A 24264-nucleotide genomic window follows, 5' to 3' on the forward strand; every position below is an offset into this window, starting at 1 on the left:
GGTCTAATGTTTTAAACTGCCAAATTAGAAACCGCTTGAAAACCGTTGAACCGGCTAGTTGGACTGGATCGGGAACCGACCATTTCTTATAAACAACGTCGTTTTATTTAAAAAAAAAACCAACGCGTCACCCTTGACCTTCCCCCTTCCATCAACACCTCACCTTTGTGAATTGTGACTCATTCAGAATCCGAAAATTAGGGTTTTAAGTTCCCATCATCCCGTGGCTTCTTCGATTGAGGGTTGGAGTTGCTTGCCGTCGAGTCGCCGTCGTCTCCCCACTCACCATCGCCGTCATCTCCCCGCTCGCCGTCGCCTCGTTGCTCACCATCGTTCTCACATAGAGGAAGAATCATCGCAAACATCGTCATTTCCTCCTCCTCTCGGTCAAGCCGTCATCTGCTTCTTAGGTACGCCGTTGTCTGCTTCTCAGCCGTCCTACTCGCCGTGGTCCTTGTCGTCCATGACGCTGTTTCTTATGCTTTCCAGGGGGAAAAAAGAAGAGAGATGGCCCCTACCCCCAAGCCGCATCCTAGTTCCTAGTTGATAAACCACTATTTTATGATTTATTTTGTGTTGAATTGAGTGGTTTTTATCATATTCTTCCTACATTTATTCATAAAATTCGCATGTTCTACGTTTGCCTTCCTACTTTTATGCTATGATTGAAAACTTGCTTCCTAAGCCTTCGATTTGTCAAATTTTAATTCCTCTCTATACCATTCGATGCCGTGATCTGTGTGTTAAGTGTTTTAGGCTTTATAGGGCAGGAATGGCTTGGAGAACAGAAAGGAAGCTTGCAAAAATGGAAGAAACACAAAGAAACAAAGGAGCTGACCAGCGAAGGTGACGCGCACGCGCACCTGGCGCGTACGCGTGATTAGCACAGAAGACAAGCGACGCATACGCGTGACAAGGAATTTCTCCAAACGACGCGCACGGTGTGACCTACGCGTACGCGTGACATGCGCGACGTATAGTAGTTGCAGAAAAATGCTAAAGGCGATTTTGGGCTGATTTTTGGACCCAGTTTCGGCCCAGAAACACAGATTAGAGCCAAGGGATAGCAGGACTCAACACACATTACACACAATTCATCATTCACTAGTTTTTAGTTTTTAGTTTTGAATCTTGGAGATAGAATACTTCCTCCTTCATGGTTCTTCATAGTCGCATAGTTTTATGCTTTTGAGTTGGATATTGACAGAGTCACTACCTCCGTTAAAGTTTTACTAGTATAGTTCGTTTTCCTTTTCCTTTACTCTTTTATATCCTTAATCCTTGTTTAGAGTTACAATTGGATTGCTTTTATGAATTATTAATGCAAAGAGTACTTTTTCATTTATTTTTATTATTTATTTAATTGCTTTCAATTTTATTTTAAGTATCGTGTCTCTTCTCTATTCCTTTTTCATAACAACGAAGATGGTATTCATGTTAACCGAGTAAATCCCAACTTGACTTGGGAGTTGATTAAGAGGAGACCCTTGAGTTGGGAAACTCAAGAGCCTATTGATAATTGGAAGTTGTTGACTGGCCTTCTGATCACTAACGCTAGTCCTTCCCAAGGGAAAAGATTAGGACTCGCGAACAGACGTTGGTTTAGGTACTTGACTTTCCCTTATTCGGTAAGGGTTAACTAAGTAATAACAATAATATTTTACCATTACTTTTGAGAGATTCCCAACAAGGATAGAACTTCCGATTAATCTTCTCCCGGTCAAGGCTTTTTATTCAAATTACATAGAATCGCTTGTTGATTTTCACTGCTTTAATTCATAATTGATTATTTTTCTAGCCCTCTCTTCTAAAACCTTTTGGAAAATTCCCGATTAATAATTTGCACTCTTCGTTCAACTCGTTGGGAGACGACCTAGAATTTCTACTCCCAGTATTTTTATTCTTATTCTGTGACAACCCTTTCTAAATTGACGAGCGGAATTTTGTTGGTAAAGATCTATACTCACAACGCAAATTTCTCTAGAAATCTTTACTAGCGACCTTCCGGCACTCATCAATTTTTTGCGCTGTTGCCGGGGAGTTGCAACAGTGTGCAAAGTTATTGATTGGTGTAAATATTTTTAATTTACATATTTGCATATCTTTTTTATTACTACGAGCTCTATGTTTCTTTTATTGAATGACGCGTTCGTTACCGGATCCGAGTTTAGCCGCGTTTGATCTGGAAATTGAAAGAACTATTTCACGTATTAGGCGAGCTCGACGTCGGTTAGCCTCTGAGGGTGGTGAAGTGGTACCTACCAATTCACCAGTCTTATCTGAAGGCAAATCTGAAGCGTCATTTGAGGAAGAAACAAACCCCTCCTCTATTGATTATTTTCACGTACGCGCAGGTATTATGGCAGAGCCTAGGAGGATTACTCTCCAAGAAGCAGGAGCTCCAGACTTCACCCTGCAACCGTACCAAGTGCATCACCCAAATCTGGCTCTAGATTTTGAACTAAAGACTGCACTAATTAATCTACTGCCCAAATTTTATGGCTTATCTGTTGAAGAGCCTATCAAGCACCTTAGAGATTTTCAAACAGCCTGTTCAACTGTCAGGCGTCATGGTGCAGATGAAACTACCATTTTGCTATTTGCCTTCCCGTTCTCCCTTGAGGGAAAGGCCAGAGAGTTGTTCTACTCTCAACCTGAAGCAGTTGTTACTAACTGGGACACGCTCAGAAGGAAATTCCTGGAAAAATACTTTCCAGCTGAGCTTACAGATAGACTGAGGAAAGAAATTTTTTACATCATTCAAGGTGGATCAGAGACTCTTTATGAATACTGGGAACGTTTCAGGAATCTCCTGGACTCATGTCCCCACCACAAGATTGATGAGCTAGTATTGATTAGCTATTTCACTCAAGACATAAAGCCTCAGGACAAGACCACACTAGACGCTGCAGGTAATGGTTCTCTGATGAAGTACAAGACAGCAACAGAAGCATGGCAACTGATTACTGATTTAGCTGAGTCTACCCGAAATGTCAGGCACAGGAACAACCATCACAAGACTATTGCAGAGGTTTCCCCTAGCAGTGAGACTGCTGCTCTCACACAGACTCTGGAAGAGATGACTAATATACTGAAGTAGTTACAGCTGAATCAACAACAACAATCTCAGCCCCCTCCACAACATAGTCAACAATTGGTTCCTCAGAGAGTGTGCAGAATATGTGCCTGCTATACTCATTACACTGATGAGTGTCTGTAACTCCAACAAGAAGACAACACCTTGGCAGCTACTCATAATTTCTATGACCGTCCAAATTAAGGAAACTATCAACAGAGCAGAAATTACAACCAGGGTGAAAATTACAATCAAGGTTGGCAAGATAACTCCAACCAAGGATGGAGAGATAACCCAAATCAAGGATGGAGGGACAACTATAACCAAGGAGGCAGAGATAATGGTGGAAATCAGAGATGGAACAACAACAGTAATCAGCAGAACCGGTATCAACAGAACCAGAACCAGCCTTACCGAGCACCTCATCAAAGGCAAGGCCAATGACCTCAAAATAACCAACAGCAAGCCCCTTCCTCTTCCAATGACGATTTGCTTCATTCTATTGCGCAAAAGTAGACATCCATGGAGAATACACTTAACTCCACTATCAACGGTCTGACCTCCACTTTGCAAGCTCTTATATCCCGTCTGGACCAAGCTCCTACCCATCAACAACCAACCCTCAAGCTCTAGTACACTTTCTTCTCAACCTTTACCCAACCCAAAGGGTGGGATTAATGCCATTACTTTGAGGTCCGGAACCACACTGCCAGAGAGGAGTCATGAGGAGTCAAGCTCAAAAAACATTCCAGTTAAAGACACTGTTGAGGTAGAAGATGCTGATGAGGATAAAACATAAGACATAGTTGAAGAAGAAGCAACTCAACCAAAGAAGGGAACGCCAAGGGACGCCGCAGCTACATAAGACGCAATTCCCATTCCATTTCCACACCTTGCCAAGAAATCCAGAAAGCGGATGGAACTAAACCCAAAAATGGTAGAGATATTCAAAAAGGTTGAGGTAACTATTCTCCTTTTTGATGCTATTCAACAGGTTTCCAAATATGCTAAGTTTCTAAAAGATTTGTGCATGCATAAAGATAAAATCAATGAGTTAGAAACTATTCCCTTAGGTAGCTCTATATCTTCCTTAATGGGTGATATACCAGAAAAATGTGGGGATCCTGGTCCATGTATAGTTACCTGTACTATTGAGGGTGTGCCTATTTTTGACTGTATGTGTGATTTAGGGTGCATGTGTTAGTATTATGCCATTATCTATATATGATGCTTTGAGGCTACCTCCCTTGAAAAGGTCGGCAGCGCGTTTTGTTTTAGCAGATAAAAGCATAATTTCAGTGGTAGGAATTGTTGAAGATGTACTGGTGAGCATTAGGGGGTTGACATTTCCTATTAACTTTTATATTTTAGAGAGGCCCCTAATGACTCAAGAAGACCATCATCCATCCTATTAGGAAGGCCATTTCTGAAGACTTCAAAGTTCAAACTAGACGCCTTCTCAGGAACATATTCCTTCGAGATTGATGGCAGGACAGTCTGCTTCAGTCTTGATGAAGCCATGATGCATCCACAAGAAGACCACTCTATCTTCCGATGTAATGTTATTGAAGAAGTTGTGGTAGAAGTTCACCAAAAAGATGTGGATAGCACGACAATGGAGACATGTGCAAGTGTGAGGATGCCATCAGAGTATCCTGAGGACACCCCACTACCTTCCGTGACTCCAGATGAATAAGAGCCTAGCCATGAGCAGAAGACGGAATTGAAGCCCCTTCCACTCCACCTCAAGTATGCTTATCTTGAGGATAATCAGAAGCTCCCAGTTATAATTGCAAGGGAACTTACTTTCCAACAGGAGGAGCAATTGCTTAATGTGTTGAGAAGACACAAGAAAGCTATTGGGTAGAGCCTAGCGGACATAGTAGGCATCAGCCCCCAAACCTATGAGCACCATATATTTTTAGAAGAAGGAGCAATGCCTGTCCGTCAACCTCAAAGGTGACTCAATCCCACTATTTTGGAAGTTGTCAAGAAAGAAGTGACCAGACTGCTAGAAGCTGATATCATCTACCCAATCTCAGATAGCGAATGGGTTAGTCCAGTACAAGTGGTACCCAAGAAGTCTGGTGTCACAACAGTGAAGAATGAAGATGGAAAACTCATAGCAAAGAGAGTGCAGAACTCCTGGAGAGTCTGTATTGATTACAGGCGCCTCAACCAAGCTACTCGTAAGGATCACTACCCACTTGCTTTCATTGATCAAATGCTTGATTGTTTGTCAGGTAAATCACACTACTGTTTTTTAGATGGTTACACTGGATAATTTCAAATTCATATAGCTCCTGAAGATCAGGAGAAGACTACCTTTACATGTCTCTTTGGAACGTATACATATAAGAGAATGCCTTTTGGTTTATGTAATGCACCGGCTACGTTTCAAAGATGCATGATGAGCATTTTCTCAAACTTTCTCGAGAACTGTATGGAAGTTTTTATGGATGACTTTAGTATTTATGGTGATTCATTCGATCTTTGCTTGGAGAGTTTAGCTAAAGTGTTAGAAAGATGTGTTAGTTCAAACCTTGTATTAAATTTTGAGAAATGTCATTTTATGGTGAAACAAGGTATTTTTCTAGGACATGTTGTTTCTAATGCTGGTATTTCAGTTGATTCAGCAAAGATACATGTTATTTCTGGTTTACCTTACCCCTCTTCTGTGAGAGAAGTTTGTTCGTTTCTTGGTCACGCAGGTTTCTACCGGCGATTCATCAAGGACTTCAGTAAGGTAGCATTACCTTTATCCCGACTGCTGTAGAAAGATGTTGAGTTCGAGATGAGTGCAGACTGCAAAGAAGCGTTTGATAAGCTGAAGACCACTTTGACCCAAGCCCCCATTGTGAGAGGGCCTGACTGGAGTCAACCATTTGAGATAATGTGCGACGCCTCCAACTATGCAGTAGGAGTGGCGCTGGCTCAACGCGAAGGTAAGGACCCTTTTGTTATTGCTTATGCATCTAAGACCTTAGACACTGCTCAGTCTAATTATACTACTACTGAAAAAGAGCTTCTGGCTATTGTTTTTGCTCTGGATAAATTCTGATCCTATTTAATTGGTACTAAGGTAGTAGTATACTCAGACCATGCAGCTTTAAAATATTTACTGTCTAAGAAGGAGTCTAAACCAAGGCTAATACGTTGGATATTGTTGCTGCAAGAATTTGATTTAGAAATTACGGATAGAAGTGGTACCAAGAATTTAGTGGCTGACCACTTGAGTCACCTAGAGCACATTAAAAATGACCCCATTCTTATCAGTGATGCTTTTCCATTTGATATCTTGCACGCAATATCTGAAGTAATCCCTTGGTACGCACCTGTAGCTAATTATCTGGTTAGTTGTACTTTCCCTCCTAATTTTACTAAGCATCAAAGGGACAAGCTTAGAAGTGAGTCCAAATATTATATATGGGATGACCCATATTTATGGAGATGTGGCGCTGACCAAATAATTAGAAGATGTGTGCCCCAATCAGAATTCCAGTCCATTTTAGAGATCTGGCACTCCTCAGAAAGTGGTGGACATTTTGGTCCTCAAAGAACAGCTAGAAAAATTTTAGACTGTGGATTCTGGTGGCCCACACTATTTAAGGATGTAGCTATTTTCTGTAAATCTTGCTCCCCATGTCAGAGGTTTGGTAATATATCCAAGAGGGATGAAATGCCCCAACAATCCATGTTGTTCTGTGAAATTTTTGATGTCTGGGGAATTGACTTCATGGGTCCATTTCCAAACTCTAATGGTTTCTTATATGTACTGTTGGCTGTGGATTATGTTTCTAAATGGGTGGAAGCTATTTCCACCTGTACTGATGATGCTAACACTGTTGTTTCCTTTGTTCAAAATAATATTATCTATCGCTTTGGATCACCACGAGCAATCGTGAGCGATCAAGGCACTCACTTTTGCAATAGGAGACTAACAGGTTTACTGAAGAAACATGGGATTGTTCACAAAGTAGCAACCGCCTACCATCCACAGTCCAATGGACAAGCAGAGGTGTCTAACAGAGAGATAAAGTGTATCTTGGAAAAGGTCGTCAAGCCTCATAGAAAGGACTGGAGTTTCAGACTTGTAGATGCGCTTTGGGCTTATAGGACAGCATACAAGACACCGATCGGAATGAGTCCCTTCCGCTTAGTTTACGGAAAGGCCTGTCACCTTCTAGTGGAGATAGAACATAAAGCCTTCTGGGCGGTACGGGAATGTAACATGGGATTAGAGATAGCCGGAGCGGAGAGAAAGCTGCAACTACAGGAATTAGAAAGCCTTTGCCTGGAAGCATATGAGAACTCCAAGCTATACAAGGATGGGGTGAAGGTTGTGCATGACAAGAACATCAATCGCAGATACTTCAGACCTGGTGAGTTAGTTCTCCTTTACAACTCAAGGTTGAGACTTATGCTAGGCAAGCTGAGATCTAGGTGGGAAGGCCCCTATAGGGTGGAAAAGGCTGAACCATATGACGTCTTTTACCTACGCCATCCCTCAAGCCCCAAGATCCTCAAAGTTAATGGTCACCGCCTGAAGTTGTACCATGGTGAGAAGATGCACAACAAGAAGGAACTGGAAATCTTCCTCCTGGAAGATCCACCATCAGCAGACGACTGAGCCTGTGGACCGTCCAACTTAAGGAAGTTAAAGCAAAGTGCTAGGTGGGAGACAACCCACCATGGTATGATCGTTCCTTTCTCTCTTCTTAGTTTCATTTTAGTGACTCTTCTCAATATTACTGGATATAGTCTGCATTTTCATCTGCATATTGCATATATAAAAAAATGGGAGAAAGTTGCGTGGGAGCTGTGAAGGAATTGTGCCTTACGCACAAATAACGCAACGCATACACGTCCCTCACACGTGCGCGTCCAGTTGCGATTCTGGAAACCCACGCGTAAGCGTCAATGACGCGCACACGTGGCCCTGAAAATCGACGTAAAAAGTGTATTGGCCGAAAGTTGTGATGGCCTGGTGCTGGCACTGTGCTAGAGGCACAAAATCACGCATGCGTACGCGTCCCTGACGCGTGTGTGTCATTTTCAGTTTTTGATCACTCACGCGTGCGCGTGCCTGACGCGCACACGTCGTATGCAATTTTGGCCCACCACACAAAATGCACCGAGAGTTGTGCGTGCACGGGGCTGCTCGCGTGCGATTCGCACAATCAGGAGCACGCGTACGTGAGCTAGACGCCTACGCGTCGCCTTCCCCTTGTGCGACCCACGCGTACGCGTGCAGTATGCATGCGCGTCGCTCGCGCAACACCACTAGATCCATGCGCCGCCCAGTTTCCTATCTTTTCTTTCTCAATCCTAATTTCTTCCTTCTTCTTCCTCATTCTTTCTTTTCTTTCTTCTTTATTCTCCATTCTTTTTCTTCTTCTTTCTTTACTCTTTTCTTCTTTTTTTCCCTTCCCTCATATTTTCTCCCATTCACATCCTCCCTTACCTCTCTCCCTATCACCTTCTTCTCAAGGTTCTTTCTTTCTATTCTCTTTCTTTCCTTCTTACTATTTATCTATTTTTGCATTATTTTAATTGGTGTTAGAAATCTAATTGGGTGATCATTTTCTTCTATATTTTCTTGTGGATTATTAAGGAGTTATTTGACAATTAACATTAATTATTCTTAGGTTGCATGCATGTTTGGATTTAATACTTTCCCTAACATATTTTACATGCACACCAAGTATTTGTGAAAAGCCCGTTTGGCATTGTGAACTATTAATTATTCTATCCTTCTCCTCTAAATTCCTGTTTTTCATAAAACCCTTGAATTATTTTATTGATTGAATATAATTGTCAATACAAACGTGATTGTTAGTTTGTTATGAGTGATAATACATTTTGGCTATTAATGCTTGATCTATGCTACTCATGCCTTTGCCGGCATGCTAATAAACATCTTGCATCTAATTGCCTTAATATATCATGCTATATTTCTATTGATGTCCTAATTGCATGAGGTCGTAACCATGTGATAACGACATTCTTCTTTACCTTGGCATGGATTATCACTTTTACTTTCCTCCTCCTTGCTCTAACCCTTTGAATTACATGTTACCTTTCTTTTTCTCCCTTTTCAGGATGGCCACCAAGAAGGGCAAAGAGAAAGCCGCTAACAGACCACCGGCGAGGAGAGGAACAAAATAAGTGCTAGCTGCAGAACCATCCTCAACATTAGTCAAGCCATCAACAAAGCAGGTCAAGAGGATCATCAAGGTCAATGAAACAGAGAAGGCCTTTCCAGCAAGGGACACTGCGCGGTTCACTAACCGCTACTGTGAGCAGATGTTCCCCATCCTGGCTGAGCGGAACTACAATAATGAGCACCTACTCACCCACCCTACTCACTGAAGAGAGAACTTTTGCGTGGTCTAGAAATTCACAGATAAATCCTCGTTGCAAGTATAGCTTCTAAACCAACAAAAGTCCTTTCTTACAAACGTTTTGGTTGTCACGAGTAACAAACCCCTTTAAAATTGATAACCGAGTATTTAAACCTCGGGTCATCTTCTCAAGGAATTGAAGGGAGGTATGTTCTTATTATTGGTTATGAGTCTTGTAAATTGGGAGGTTTTGAAAGTAAGGAAGAAGTATGACAAGTAAAATAAATAAATAATTATAAAATAAACTCTTGGCAAGGTATGAAAATTAGAATTCCTATCCTAGTTATCCTTATCAATTGTGATGAGAATTGGATTTTTCTTCCACTTTATTAACCTCTAACTATGAAGTTAAGTTAAGTGGATGAATTAATTTTGATTCCTCAGGTCCTAGTCTTTCCTTGGGCAAGGCTAGAGTTATTGGAACTCGAATTAATTCTTGAAAAATTCCAATTTTCAATCAACAATGAGTTTGATAACTCAAGTGTCTCTAATGACTCAACCAAAGCCAAAAAGAAAAATTCTAAATTAAATTAAAAGCATTCATAAATCTGAAACACATCAAATTACGTCTAAACATAAATTCAACTTTAACATGGAAAGATTTATAAATCAAATGGGCAACATAAGTGATTAACAGATAAAAGTATTAGAGTATCTAAAAGTAGAAGAGAAATATAAATTGAAGAACATTGAACCTGAAATTGAGAAATAACCATAGACTGATAGGAATCCTAATTCTAAAAATCTAAATCCTAAATCCTAAGAGAGAGGAGAGAATCTCTCTCTCTAAAAACTACATCTAAAACCTAAAATTATGTATTATGAGCTGATGATTATGAATGAATGGATTCCCCTGCTTTATAGCCTTTAATATGTGTTTTCTGGGCTGAAAAATGGGTCGAAAACAGCCCAGAAATCGCTGGAAAAGAAATTTGCCACGTTGGTTTTTCGTCACTGCGATGTGTCCGCGTAGAGCACGCGTTCGCGTCGCCTAGCGTCAGGGAAACTATGGCATATTATATATCAAATCGAAGCTCCGGACGTTAGCTTTCCAACGCAACTGGAACTGCGTCGTTTGGACCTTTGTAGCTCAAGTTATGACTGTTTTAGTGCGAGAGGGTCAGGCTGACAGCTTTGCAGTTCCTTCAACTTGTATTCCTTCCACTTTTGCATGCTTCCTTTCCATCCTCTGAGTCATTCCTGCCCTGTAATCTCTGAAATCACTTAACACACAAATCACAGCATCGAATGATAATAAGAGAGGATTAATAATGGACAAATATAAGATCAAAGAAGCATGTTTTCAATCGTAGCATAAAATCAGGAAGGAAAACGTAAAACATGCAATTAGTATGAATAAGTGGGTAAAGAGTTGATAAAAACCAATCAATTGAGCACAAGATAAATTATAAAATAGTGGTTTATCAACCTTCCCACACTTAAACATTAGCATGTCCTCATGCTAAGCTCAAGAGAAGCTATAAAGGTGAAGAGGAGTGATAGAATGTATGAAATGCAACCTATCTATATGAATGCAACTACATGCTAAGATGTTTCTATCTACTTGGTTAAAAGTAAATAAGCTCTTCAAGATAAACATAAATCAGATTTCACTAATTCAAATCATACAATAAAAGACAAGTAAACTTGTAAGAAGATAGCTCATGAAAGCAGGAAACTTAGAATCAAGCATTGAACCCTCACTGGTAGTGTATATCACTCTAGTCTCTCAAGTGTATAGGGTAATTCACTCTACTCTTCTCTAATCATGCTTTCTAAACTTTGTTCTTCATCTAACCAATCAACAAATATTCAATGCAAACATCATGAGGTCTTTTCAGGGTTCTAATGTGGCTGAGGTAAAGGTAAGGGTACATGTATGGCCAAGTGAGCTATAATATGAATCTTTAATTAACCTAAGCTCTCACCTATACACACATTTTATATTTTAAATTCATGCCTAGCTACCCATAATTCCCACTTTTGTATGATTTCCCTACTCATGTACCAAAATTTTGATATTTCTTTACTTTTATCACATGTGCATTGATCTTTTTATTAACTTAGCATTGAGGTAATTTTGTCCCCTTATTTATTTATTGAATTTCTCTTCTTTTTTTTGGTCATAAAAGCAAACATAACTTATCAATGCACATGGATTTTTTTTAATTTTTTTCTGGTTTTACATGAGTAGGTTCCCAAATTTCCAAAATTTAAATAAATTAAAAACATGATACATTCCCTTATTAACTCATGTTCCCACAATTTTTCCACACTTAGTTGATGCACAATCTTTAACTTAAGCTAACCAAAGATTCACTTGGGATTTTTAATTTGTTTTTCTGCTTAAGGCTAGTAATGTGGTTATAGAACAAGAGGGGATTAAAAGCTCAAGGGGCTAACAAAGGTGATGTAAAAGGTAGGCATATTTGGGATAAGTGAGTTAATAATCAAATATGGCATCAATCATATGCAAGCATGTAAATACACTAAATAATGGACATATAGAATGGAACAAAGCAAATATTGCAATCATAGAAAAGAAAATACACAAGAATAAAATATTTATGGTTAAATAATGTAACCATGTAAATAAGCTCAAAATCTCACAGGTTGTGTGTTCTTTGGCTCAAAAACCATGTTCCAAATACAACTTCAAACAAGTTTTAATAGAAAAGTTTTTTAATTTAAATTAGTGAAATACTATAAAAATTTCTTTAAAAAGAAAATATTACTTCAACCAAGTAGTGACTAAATGCATAAAATCAAACAAACATGCAATCAAATATGAAAATGCAGCAATTAACAAAGAAAATAAAATATTGGTGTTGAGAAGAAAATAACTAACCCATGGAGATCGGTATCGACCTCCCCACACTTAAAGATTGCACCGTCCTCGGTGCATGCTAAGACGTGCAAGTGGATGGGTTGCTTCAACTGACGCTTTTCTCATCAAGGAATGTGCGTAAGAACTTGTTTGTCTCTCCCGTGTAAACGTCTTTCGGTTCTCTTCCTGGTGGCCATCTTGAAAGAAAAAGAGAAGAAAAGTAACCCAACACAAAGATAAAAAACAAATAAAATATGGGTTGGTTAATGCCAAATAATGAGGGTCTCAATTACATGGTAGCTACAACATGCAAGTGAGAAAATAATAAAAGCACATGGCATACTAGTGGTGCAAAATTTTGCAACAATGAGGGAGAGAGTGTGGGTAAGAAGAAATAATATAAATTCATGTCAATACAAAAGTAATACAGGTATAAAAGATTGGCATTGATTTAAATAATATTACCTAACCAGAATAAAACAAGTTACTAAGCACCCAAAATAATTTAAGAGAAGATGCAACAGTTAAATAAGAAAATCAACACCAAAGAAAAAATAATGAATTTAGAAAAGAAAAGAAAAATATGCACTAAATTAAAATGCAATGAATGAAATATGCATATAAATTAAGTAAAATAGAATGAAGGTGAAAAAGAATGAGAAGTGAAAGAAGTAAAGTAAGAAAGAAAGAAGAAAAGATAGAATAAATTAAGATTAGAAAAGAAAAGATAAGATAATTGGCGCTGATTTAGATAAGTTGTGCGGCGCAGGTGACGCGGACGCGTGAGTGACGCGGTCGTGTGGTTAGCGATTCTATGAAATTATGCGGACGCATAAGTCATGCTTTTGCGTGGAGTGATTTGTGCCATTAGTGCGAGGGCAGCCTCGCGGTCGCGCAACTCTCTGTTTTAAATGCATTTTGCCAAAAATCTGGGTGACGCATTCGTGTGGTTGACGCGATCGCGTGAATGGCCATATTTTGAAAAATGGCGCAAACGCGTGGGGCACGCGTTCGCGTGGTAGGGCTTGTGCTTCTAGCACGAGTCCAGCCACGTTCCAACCCAACATTCTGCCATACACCCCTTTTTACGTCGATTTTGAAGGCACGCGTTCGCGTGGGTGACGCGGATGCGTGGGAGTCATTTTTCGCAAATGACGCGGACGCGTCAGCGACGCAGTCGCATGGATCAGTTTGTGCCAAAGGCACGCCTCCAGCCACGTTCTCGCGTGACTCTCTGTTCACTTTTCTTTTCTCCTAATGCACTTGTGATGCGGGAGCGTCAGCGACGGTGCCGCATCGCGTGCGTGCTTTTTTTTTATGCAAAATGCAAAATGCAGTATGCAGATGTTATGAGTAATTCCAGGTTCAATGAAATAAAATAAAATTGAAAAACAAACAAAACTAAATAAAATTATAATTGGAAAAGGAGCGATCATACCATGGTGGGTTGTCTCCCACCTAGCACTTTTAGTTAAAGTCCTTAAGTTGGACATTTGGTGAGCTTCCTGTTATGGTGGCTTGTGCTTAAATTCATCCAGAAATCTCCACCAATGTTTGGAATGCCAACAGCCTCCGGGATCCCAAACTAGGCACAGAAAGCCTTCAAGCAAGTTGAAGCAAGTGACAAGGCCCCAAGAGTGTTGATTGGTAGAATGAATTCCGGGGTCCCAAATCTTGCTTTTGCACCCATCTTCTTATTGATCATTATGATTCCATCCGGGTAGCAAGCAATCCGAATTCTCACTAAAGCGGCCAAACAACTTCCTAGACCCATTCAGTTGAGCTTTACACCAACCCTTGCATTTAAACTTTGAATATGCAACCATGTTGAACCTTGCTTGACAACTCTAACCACTAACCATATTCCTCTTACTCTTAATGCCACAAAGAGCTCTAAGTTGACCATCCGTCTCCAGTAGCCCATATTCAAGTGGAATTAAAAAGCTAGGAGATATGAATTTTACCCACTTGAATGTTGTGAAGGATGATGGCAACCTAGGGGAGGTATTTCTAACGAATTTGCAGGTTCCACTCCCTTGTGCTCTTCTCTGACAACTTCCACCTCTTTGTAAGTTTCTTCAATATTAACCTCTTCTTCTTGGTGGCTTTCTTCCAATTTGATCTCTTCTTCATTGCTCACCAAGGACATGGGAGGCTGTGCTTCTTCTTCTTTAATCTCCATTTATTGACCAACCTCTTCCAAGTCTTCAACTATGATATGCCTTGGAGGTTGTACACCCTCCTCAACATCAAAGGCAACCGTCTTGGAAGGAGGTTCTATGTCTTGACTTTCCCATGGAGGTTCAACATCTCCCAAGTCTTCAACCACTTCTTCTTCTTCAATAATTCCGGCTTCCTCTATTTGTTCCAGTACAAATTCATGCTCCTTACTGTCCACCGGAGTTTCTAATGTCTCCTTCATGCTACGTTCTTCATTAGATTGTCCGCATGAAGCCATGGGGGTTCCTATTGTCCGAACGTCGGGAAGCTAATTGATGTATCGCTTGCTCTAATTGATGAAGGGTTGCATGAAATTGATCCACTGTTTCCTTGAGATGATCCGTTGATTCTTGTTCTGCTTGGGTATCATAAGTAGGACCATAAGGCTCTTGGATTGATGGATATGGATATGGTGCATATTGAGGTGGTGGTTCTTGGGAGTAATTGGGTTGGAATTGGGGTGGTTCTATATATGGTTCATATGGTTCATAAGGTGGTTGGTATGGTGGATGAGGGTTAGGATCATATGAAGGTGAATGGTGGTAGTTGGCTTGTGAGTGTGGTGGTTCAAAGTTGTGTTGAGGAGGTTCATAGGCATATGATGGGGGTCTATCATATCTATCATCTTGGTATGCCCCCTGGAATGGCTCTTGACTATAGTAATTTGGTGGATGTTGGTTGTCACGGAAGGGTCCACCATAACTATTGTCTTTGTATGCATCGTGGAATGGTCTTTGTCTGTGGTACTGTGGAAGGTGTTGTTGCCGGAAAGGTTGATCAGATCCTCATGGCTCCTTCCATCTCTGATTGTTTTGACCTTGATGCATGTTCCTGTTATAATTTTCATTTCTTGCAACAACATTGGAACCAAACTCAAAGCGAGAGGGGTGAGAACTCATAATAGTAATTAAAAATTAAAAACAAAAATAAAAACAAATTTAAATTAAAAGGTTATTGAAATTTAAATTTTGAATTTTAAATTTTGAAATTTGAATTTTGAAGTTGAAATTTGAAATTTAAATTTTGAATTTTAAATATTGAATTTTGAAATTTGATTTTTGAAATAAGATAAGATACGATTTTGAAAAAAATATGATTTTTGAAAAATATTTGAATTTTGAAATTTAAAACTAAGATAAGATAAGATAAAAAGTTTTAAAATAAAAATCTGAATTTTTTTGAATGTAAATTTCGAAAATTTAATTAAAATAAAGAGAAAAGATATTTTTGAATTTAATGAGGAAAGAGAAAAACAATAAAATGACACCAAACTTAAAAATTATTAGATCTAAACGAAGAAAACAACCAAGAACAACTTGAAGGTCAACATGAACACGAAGAACAACTTGAAGATCAAGATGAACACCAAAAACAAATTTTTGAAAAAAAAATTTAATAACTAAATAAAAACCAATAACCTCTTAATTTACGAAAAAGCAAAAATAAAAACAAAAATAAAAAACAAATAAACAAGCAAAAAGAAAATATTTACAATAACCAATAATAAGGCACACGTTTGCAATTCCCCGGCAACGGCGCCATTTTGAAGAGAGAACTTTTGCGTGGTCTAGAAATTCGCAGATAAATCCTCGTTGCAGGTATAGCTTCTAAACCAACAAAAGTCCTTTCTTACAAACGTTTTGGTTGTCACGAGTAACAAACCCCTTTAAAATTGATAACCGAGTATTTAAACCTCGGGTCGTCTTCTCAAGGAATTGCAGGGAGGTATGTTCTTATTATTGGTTATGAGTCTTGTAAATTAGGGGTTTTGAAAGTAAAGAAGAAGTATGACAAGTAAAATAAATAAATAATTATAAAATAAACTCTTGGCAAGGTATGAAAATCAGAATTCCTATCCTAGTTATCCTTATCAATTGTGATGAGAATTGGATTTTTCTCTCACTTTATTAACCTCTAACTATGAAGGTAAGTTAAGTGGATGAATTAATTTTGATTCCTCAGGTCCTAGTCTTTCCTTGGGCAAGGCTAGAGTTATTGGAACTCGAATTAATTCTTGAAGAATTCCAATTTTTAATCAACAATGAGTTTGATAACTCAAGTGTCTCCAATGACTCAACCAAAGCCAAAAGGGAAAATTCTAAATTAAATTAAAAGCATTCATAAATCTGAAATACATCAGATTACGTCTAAACATAAATTCAACTTTAACATGGAAAGATTCATAAATCAAATGGGCAACATAAGTGATTAACAGATAAAAGTATTAGAGCATCTAAAAGTAGAAGACAAATATAAATTGAAGAACATTGAACCTGAAATTGAGAAATAACCATAGACTGAGAGGAATCCTAATTCTAAAAATCTAAATCCTAAATCCTAAGAGAGAGGAGAGAACCTCTCTCTCTAAAAACTACATCTAAAACCTAAAATTGTGTATTATGAGTTGATGATTATGAATGAATGGATTCCTCTGCTTTATAGCCTCTAATATGTGTTTTCTGAGCCGAAAACTAGGTCGAAAACAGCCCAGAAACCGTTGGAGAAGAAATCTGCCACGCTGGTTTTTCGTCACTGCGACGCGTCCGCGTGGAGCACGCGTTCACGTCGCCTAGCGTCAGGGAAACTATGGCATATTATATATCAAATCAAAGCCCCAGATGTTAGCTTTCCAACTCAACTGGAACCGCATCGTTTGGACTTCTGTAGCTCAAGTTATGACTGTTTTAGTGCGAGAGGGTCAGGCTGACAGCTTTGTAGTTCCTTCAACTTCTTGTATTCCTTCCACTTTTGCATGCTTCCTTTCCATCCTCTGAGTCTTTCCTGCCCTGTAATCTCTGAAATCACTTAACACACATATCGCGGCATCGAATGATAATAAGAGAGGATTAATAGTTAGCAAATATAAGATCAAAGAAGCATGTTTTCAATCATAGCATTAAATCAGGAAGGAAAACGTAAAATATGCGATTAGTATGAATAAGTGGGTAAAGAGTTGATAAAAACCACTCAATTGAGCACAAGATAAACCATAAAATAGTGGTTTATCACTCACATTGTTGATTTGGTGGAGCCCCGCATTGAGCGAAGACAATGGGGTTTCTTACGGAAGCAACCACGGCAGGTCAATCTTTCATGGGTAGTCGAATTCTACTCCAACTTTCACATGCCAACCCTGCAGTCTGTCTTTGTCCGTCAGAAGCAAGTCCTCATCTCCGAAAGGGCTATTCAACATGCTTTGGATCTTCTCCCTGCTCCAGAAGGATTCGACACATACCAAGAAGGCTCTTTCAAGTGCCAGACATACCAATTTTATTGGGATGACGTCTTCAGAGTTATAGCACTACCTGGAAGCTCATGGATCTATGGTTACCATCGATCCTGGCCTAAGAGCATATTGGCTTTAGCACTTACCTTGGAGGCTCGAGTGTGGGCACAGATTATGTCCCACTATGTCTTTCCGAGCACTCACGAGTCCTCTTTTACTGTGGATATGGCTGTTCTCATCTGGTGTATCTTTACAGACCAGCCTCTCAACTTACCAAGACACATCCGGCAAGCCATGGGATACGTACAGATTCTGGGCAACCTACCCTTTCCCGCTTTGGTTTCAGATCTCGTCTCAGCCGCCGGAGTATCCTATAAAGCGGGGGACACCAAGGCCATGATTCCTCAGGATGATCAGTATGTTCCGAGTGGAAAGTACATCCGACCCCCAGTAGCCACTGCAGATTGGACTGAAGACCCGGCCAGAGATATCCCCTCTCCTTCCACACCACAAGCACCTTCAACAAATCAGCTTCTCCTTCAGATACTTCAAAGGTTGGACCGGCAAGACTGGCAGATGGAACGAATGGAGTGCCGTAACAAGCACCGCTTTACGTACCTCAAGGAGATGATTCTTGGCAACCCCCCACCTGAAGAAGAACCAGACACTCTAGACTCCACTTCACCTACTAGCACCGAGAACCATGACGACTCCGACTTTGGAGATGTTGCTACCAGCCCCCTTTGTTCCTGACTGATGGCTGATGAGCGGATAATTTATACGCTTTTTGGCATTGTTTTTAGTATGTTTTTAGTATGATCTAGTTAGTTTTTAGTATATTTTTATTAGTTTTTAGTTAAAATTCATTTTTCTGGACTTTACTATGAGTTTGTGTGTTTTTCTGTGATTTCAGGTATTTTCTGGCTGAAATTGAGGGACCTGAGCAAAAATCTGATTCAGAGACCAAAAAGGACTGCAGATGCTGTTGGATTCTGACCTCCCTGCACTCGAATGGAGCTACAGAAGCCCAATTGACACGCTCTCAACGGCGTTGGAAAGTAGACATCCTGGGCTTTCCAGCAATATATGATAGTCCATACTTTGCCCAAGATTTGATGGCCCAAACCGGCGTTCAAAGTCACCCTCAGAAATCCCAGCGTTAAACGCCGGAACTGGCATCAAAATGGGAGTTAAACGCCCAAACTGGCATAAAAGCTGGCGTTTAACTCCAAGAGGAGTCTCTACACGAAAATGCTTCAATGCTCAGCCCAAGCACACACCAAGTGGGCCCGGAAGTAGATTTTTATGTCATTTACTCGTCTCTGTAAACCCTAGGCTACTAGTTTTCTATAAGTAGGACCTTTTACTATTGTATTTTCATCTTGGGATTTCTTTTAATCTTTAGATCATCTTTGGACATCTAGTTCTTAGATCATTGGGAGGCTGGCCATTCGGCCATGCCTAGACCTTGTTCTCATGTATTTTCAACGGTGGAGTTTCTACACACCATAGATTAAGGTGTGGAGCTCTACTGTACCTCGAGTATTAATGCAACTACTATTGTTCTTCTATTCAATTCCGCTTGTTCTTGTTCTAAGATATCACTTGTTCTTCAACTTGATGAATGTGATGATCCGTGACACTCATCATCATTCTCACCTATGAACGTGTGACTGACAACCACCTCCGTTCTACCTTCGATTGGGTGCATATCTCTTGGATTCTTTAACCGGAATCTTCGTGGTATAGGCTAGAACTGATGGCGGCATTCAAGAGAATCCGGAAGGTCTAACCTTGTCTGTGGTATTCTGAGTAGGATTCAATGATTGAATGACTGTGACGTGCTTCAAACTCCTGAGGGCGGGGCATTAGTGACAGACGCAAAAGAATCACTGGATTCTATTCTGGCCTGATTGAGAACCGACAGATGGATAGCCGTGCCGTGACAGGGTGCGTTGAACATTTCCACTGAGAGGATGGGAGGTAGCCACTGACAATGGTGAAACCCTTGCTTAAGCTTGCCATGGAAAGGAGTAAGAAGGATTGGATGAAGACAGTAGGAAAGCAGAGAGACGGAAGGGAAGGCATCTTCATACGCTTATCTGAGGTTCCTACCAATGAATTACATAAGTATCTCTATCTTTATCTTTATGCTTCATTCGTATATCACCATACCCATTTGAGTTTTCCTGACTAAGATTTACAAGGTGACCATAGCTTGCTTCATACCAACAATCTCTGTGGGATCGACCCTTACTCGCGTAAGGTTTATTACTTGGACGACCCAGTACACTTGCTGGTTAGTTGTGCGAAATTGTGTTTATGCCATGGTGTTGAATACCACGTTTTTGGATTCATTACCGGGGATTATTTGAGTTGTGAAAAGTAGTGATCACAATTTCGTGCACCAAGTTTTTGGCGCCGTTGCCGGGGATTGTTGAGTTTGGACAATTGACGGTTCATCTTGTTGCTTAGATTGTATTTTTTTTTTGGAATTCTTGAAGATGAATTCTAGTGTTTCAAGATGATTTGTTGAAGTCTGGCTGGCTGTGAAGCCATGTCTAATTTCATTGGACCGAGGTTTCAACTTATCATCACAAGAGCTTGTTGATTTCTATCAATCTTGCTTTTGGAGCAGTGATCTGCTAAGGCTTGGCTGGCCATTGGCCATGTCTAGTGTTTTGGACCAAAGCTTTCTTTGAAAGCTTGGCTGGCTATGAAGCCATGTCTAATTCCTGGACCGGAGTCTTAGACTAAACATTGCATGATTCCTGGAATTCTCATTAAGAATTTTGATACATTTTTCCACTTAATTTTCGAAAAAAAAAGCACAAAAAAATTACAAAATCATAAAATCCAAAAATATTTCTTGTTTGAGTCTAGTGTTTCATTTTAAGTTTGGTGTCAATTGCATGCATTCATTCATGTGTCTTAGTGATCTTCAAGTTGTTCTTGATGATTTCTTACTCTGATCTTTGAATTCTCTTGACTTGAGTGTTTATGTGTCTCATATGCATTCTCATTAGTGTCAGTAGTATACAAACTGCTAAGTTTGGTGTCTTGCATGCATTGTTATTTGATCTTAGTTGTATTTTGATTATTAAAAATCCAAAAATATTTTTAATTTGTGTCTTCTCAAGTCAATAATACAGGGAATTGAAGATTCAGAACATACTGCAGAGGAATTATACAGAAAAAGCTGGGCGTTCAAAACGCCCAGTGAAGAAGGACAGACTGGCGTTTAAACGCCAGCCAGGGTACCTGGTTGGGCGTTTAACGCCCAAAAGGGTATAATTTTGGGCGTTAAACGCCAGAATGTGCACCATTCTGGGCGTTTAACGCCAGGATGGCACAAGAGGGAAGATTCTATTTTCAATGCAAATTTTTTTTTCAAGTTTTCAAAGTTTTTCAAAATCAAATCTTTTTCAAATCAAATCTTTTCCATCAAATCTTTTTCAAAATCAATTCCTTTCTATTTTCAAAAATACTTGCTATCAATTAATGATTTGACTCAACATTTCAAGTATGTTGCCTTTTCTGTTGAGAAAGGTTTAATGTTTGAATCATATCTTTTCTTGATAGCCAAGTCATTAATTTTCAAAATCAAATATTTTTAAAATGTTTTTCAAATCATATCTTCTCAATCACATTTTTTTAAAACAAATCATATCTTCTTAACCACATCTTTTTCAAAATAGTTTTCAATCAAATCTTTTTAATTTCTAATTTCAAAATCTTTTTCAAAAATCACTTGATCTCTTTCCCACTCTGGGTTTTCGAAAATTAATTAGTGTTTTTCAAAATGTTTTCAAAATTTCTTACTTAGTTTTCAAAAATCACTTCCCTTCTTCTCACATCCTTCTATTTATGGACTAACACTATCCCTTAATGCAAAATTCGATCTCCATCTTCTTTGATAAGTTCGAATTTTCTACTTCTGCCTTTCATTTTTCTTTTCCTCTGACACCTAAAGGAATCTCCATACTGTGACATAGAGGATTCCACATTTTCTTGTTCTCTTATCTTTCTTATGAGCAGGAGCAAGGACAAAAGCATTCGTGTTGAGGCTGATCCTGAACCTGAAAGGACCTTGAAGCGAAAGCTAAGAGAAGCCAAGGCACAACTCTCTGTAGAGGACCTAACCGAATTCTTCAAAGAAGAAGAACACATGGCAGCCGAAAACAACAACAATGCCAACAATGCAAGGAAGGTGTTGGGTGACTTTACTGCACCTACTCCCGACCTTTATGGGAGAAGCATCTCTATCCCTGCCATTGGAGCAAACAACTTTGAGCTTAAGCCTCAATTAGTTTCTCTAATGCAACAGAATTGCAAGTTCCATGGACTTCCATTGGAAGATCCTCATCAGTTTTTAGCTGAGTTCTTGCAAATCTGTGACACTGTCAAGACTAATGGGGTTGACCCTGAGGTCTACAGACTTATGCTATTCCCTTTTGCTGTAAGAGACAGAGCTAGGACATGGTTGGACTCACAACCTAAAGAAAGCCTGGACTCTTGGGAAAAGCTAGTCAATACCTTCCTGGCAAAGTTCTTTCCACCTCAAAAATTGAGTAAGCTTAGAGTGGAAGTCCAAACCTTCAGACAGAAGGAAGGAGAATCCCTCTATGAAGCTTGGAAAAGATACAAACAATTAATCAGAAAGTGTCCTTCTGATATGCTTTCTGAATGGAGCATCATAGGTATTTTCTATGATGGTCTCTCTGAACTATCCAAGATGTCTTTAGATAGCTCTGCTGGAGGCTCTCTTCATCTGAAGAAGATGCCTACAGAAGCTCAAGAGCTGATTGAAATGGTTGCAAATAACCAATTCATGTACACTTCTGAAAGAAATCCTGTGAACAATGGGACTAGTCAGAAGAAAGGAATTCTTGAGATTGATACTCTGAATGCCATATTGGCTCAGAAAAAAATATTGACTCAGCAATTCAATATGATTTCTCAAAGTCTGTCTGGAATGCAAAATGCACCAAGCAGTACTAAGGAAGCTTCATCTGAGGAAGAAGCTTATGATCCTGAGAACCCTTCAATGGAAGAGGTGAATTACATGGGAGAACCCTATGGAAACACCTATAATCCTTCATGGAGAAATCATCCAAATTTTTCATGGAAGGATCAACAAAGACCTCAACAAGGTTTCAACAATAATAATGGTGGAAGAAACAGGTTTAGCAATAGCAAGCCTTTTCCATCATCTTCTCAGCAACAGACAGAGAGTTCTAAGCAGAATAACTCTGACTTAGCAACCATGGTCTCTGATCTGATCAAAACCACTCAAAGTTTCATGACTGAAACAAGGTCCTCCATTAGAAATTTGGAGGGACAAGTGGGTCAGCTGAGCAAGAAAATTACTAAACTCCCTCCTAGTACTCTCCCAAGCAATACAGAAGAAAATCCAAAAGGAGAGTGCAAAGCCATCAACATGGCCGAATTTTGGGAGGAAGGAGAGGCAGTGAACGCCACTGAGGTCTAACGCCACTGAGGAAGACCTCAGTGGACATCCACTAGCTTCCAATGAGTTCCCCAATGAGGAACCATGGGAATCTAAGGCTCAAAATGAGACCATAGAGATTCCATTGGACTTACTTCTGCCATTCATGAGCTCTGATGAGTATTCTTCCTCTGAAGAGGATGAGTATGTCACTGAAGAGCAAGTTGCTAAATACCTTGGAGCAATCATGAAGCTAAATGACAAGTTATTTGGAAATGAGACTTGGGAGGATGAAGCTCCTTTGCTCACCAAAGAACTGGATGACTTGTCTAGGCAGAAACTGCCTCAAAAGAGACAGGATCCTGGGAAGTTTTCAATACCTTGTACCATAGGCACCATGACCTTCAAGAGGGCCTTGTGTGACTTAGGGTCAAGTGTAAACCTCATGCCTCTCTCTGTAATGGAGAAGCTAGGGATCTTTGAGGTGCAAGCTGCAAAAATCTCACTAGAGATGGCAGACAATTCAAGAAAACAAGCCTATGGACTTGTAGAGGCTGTTCTGGTAAAAGTTGAAGACCATTACATCCCTACTGATTTCATAGTCCTAGAGACTGGGAAGTGCATGGATGAATCCATCATCCTTGGCAGACCCTTCCTAGCCACAGCAAAGGCTGTGATTGATGTTGATAGAGGAGAGTTGATCATTCAAGTGAATGAAGAATCCTTAGTGTTTAAGGCTCAAGGATATCCCTCTGTCATCATGGAGAGGAAGCATGAAGAGCTTCCCTCAAAACAGAGCCAAACAGAGCCCCCACAGTCAAACTCTAAGTTTGGTGTTGGGAGGCCACAACCAAACTCTAAGTTTGGTGTTGGGAGGTTCCAACATAGCTCTGAGCATTTCTGAGGCTCCATGAGAGTCCTCTGTCAAGCTAATGACATTAAAGAAGCGCTTGTTGGGAGGCAACCCAATATTATATTATGACTATTTTCCTTTGTTATTTTATGTCTTTTGTAGGTTGATGATCATGAGAAGTCACGAAATCAATGAAAAAAGCAAAAACA

General features: G+C 39.7%; 1 protein-coding gene and 1 non-coding gene across 2 annotated transcripts; one reads left to right on the top strand and one right to left on the bottom strand.

The window, feature by feature from the left end:
* Positions 1 to 5870: 5870 nt before the first annotated feature.
* LOC112722227 (uncharacterized) lies at positions 5871 to 7706 on the top strand. The gene is made up of 2 exons (XM_025773211.1): positions 5871 to 6021; positions 7264 to 7706. Exons 1-2 carry the CDS (start codon positions 5871 to 5873, stop codon positions 7704 to 7706), a joined length of 594 nt encoding a protein of 197 aa, XP_025628996.1.
* Positions 7707 to 22326: 14620 nt separating this feature from the next.
* LOC112764421 (small nucleolar RNA R71) lies at positions 22327 to 22434 on the bottom strand. The gene has a single exon (XR_003183162.1). It is a non-coding gene; the product is annotated as a small nucleolar RNA R71 (small nucleolar RNA).
* Between the last annotated feature and the right edge of the window lie 1830 nt (positions 22435 to 24264).

This window comes from Arachis hypogaea, chromosome 2, assembly GCF_003086295.3.
Source record: "Arachis hypogaea cultivar Tifrunner chromosome 2, arahy.Tifrunner.gnm2.J5K5, whole genome shotgun sequence".
NCBI classification, from domain to species: domain Eukaryota; kingdom Viridiplantae; phylum Streptophyta; class Magnoliopsida; order Fabales; family Fabaceae; genus Arachis; species Arachis hypogaea.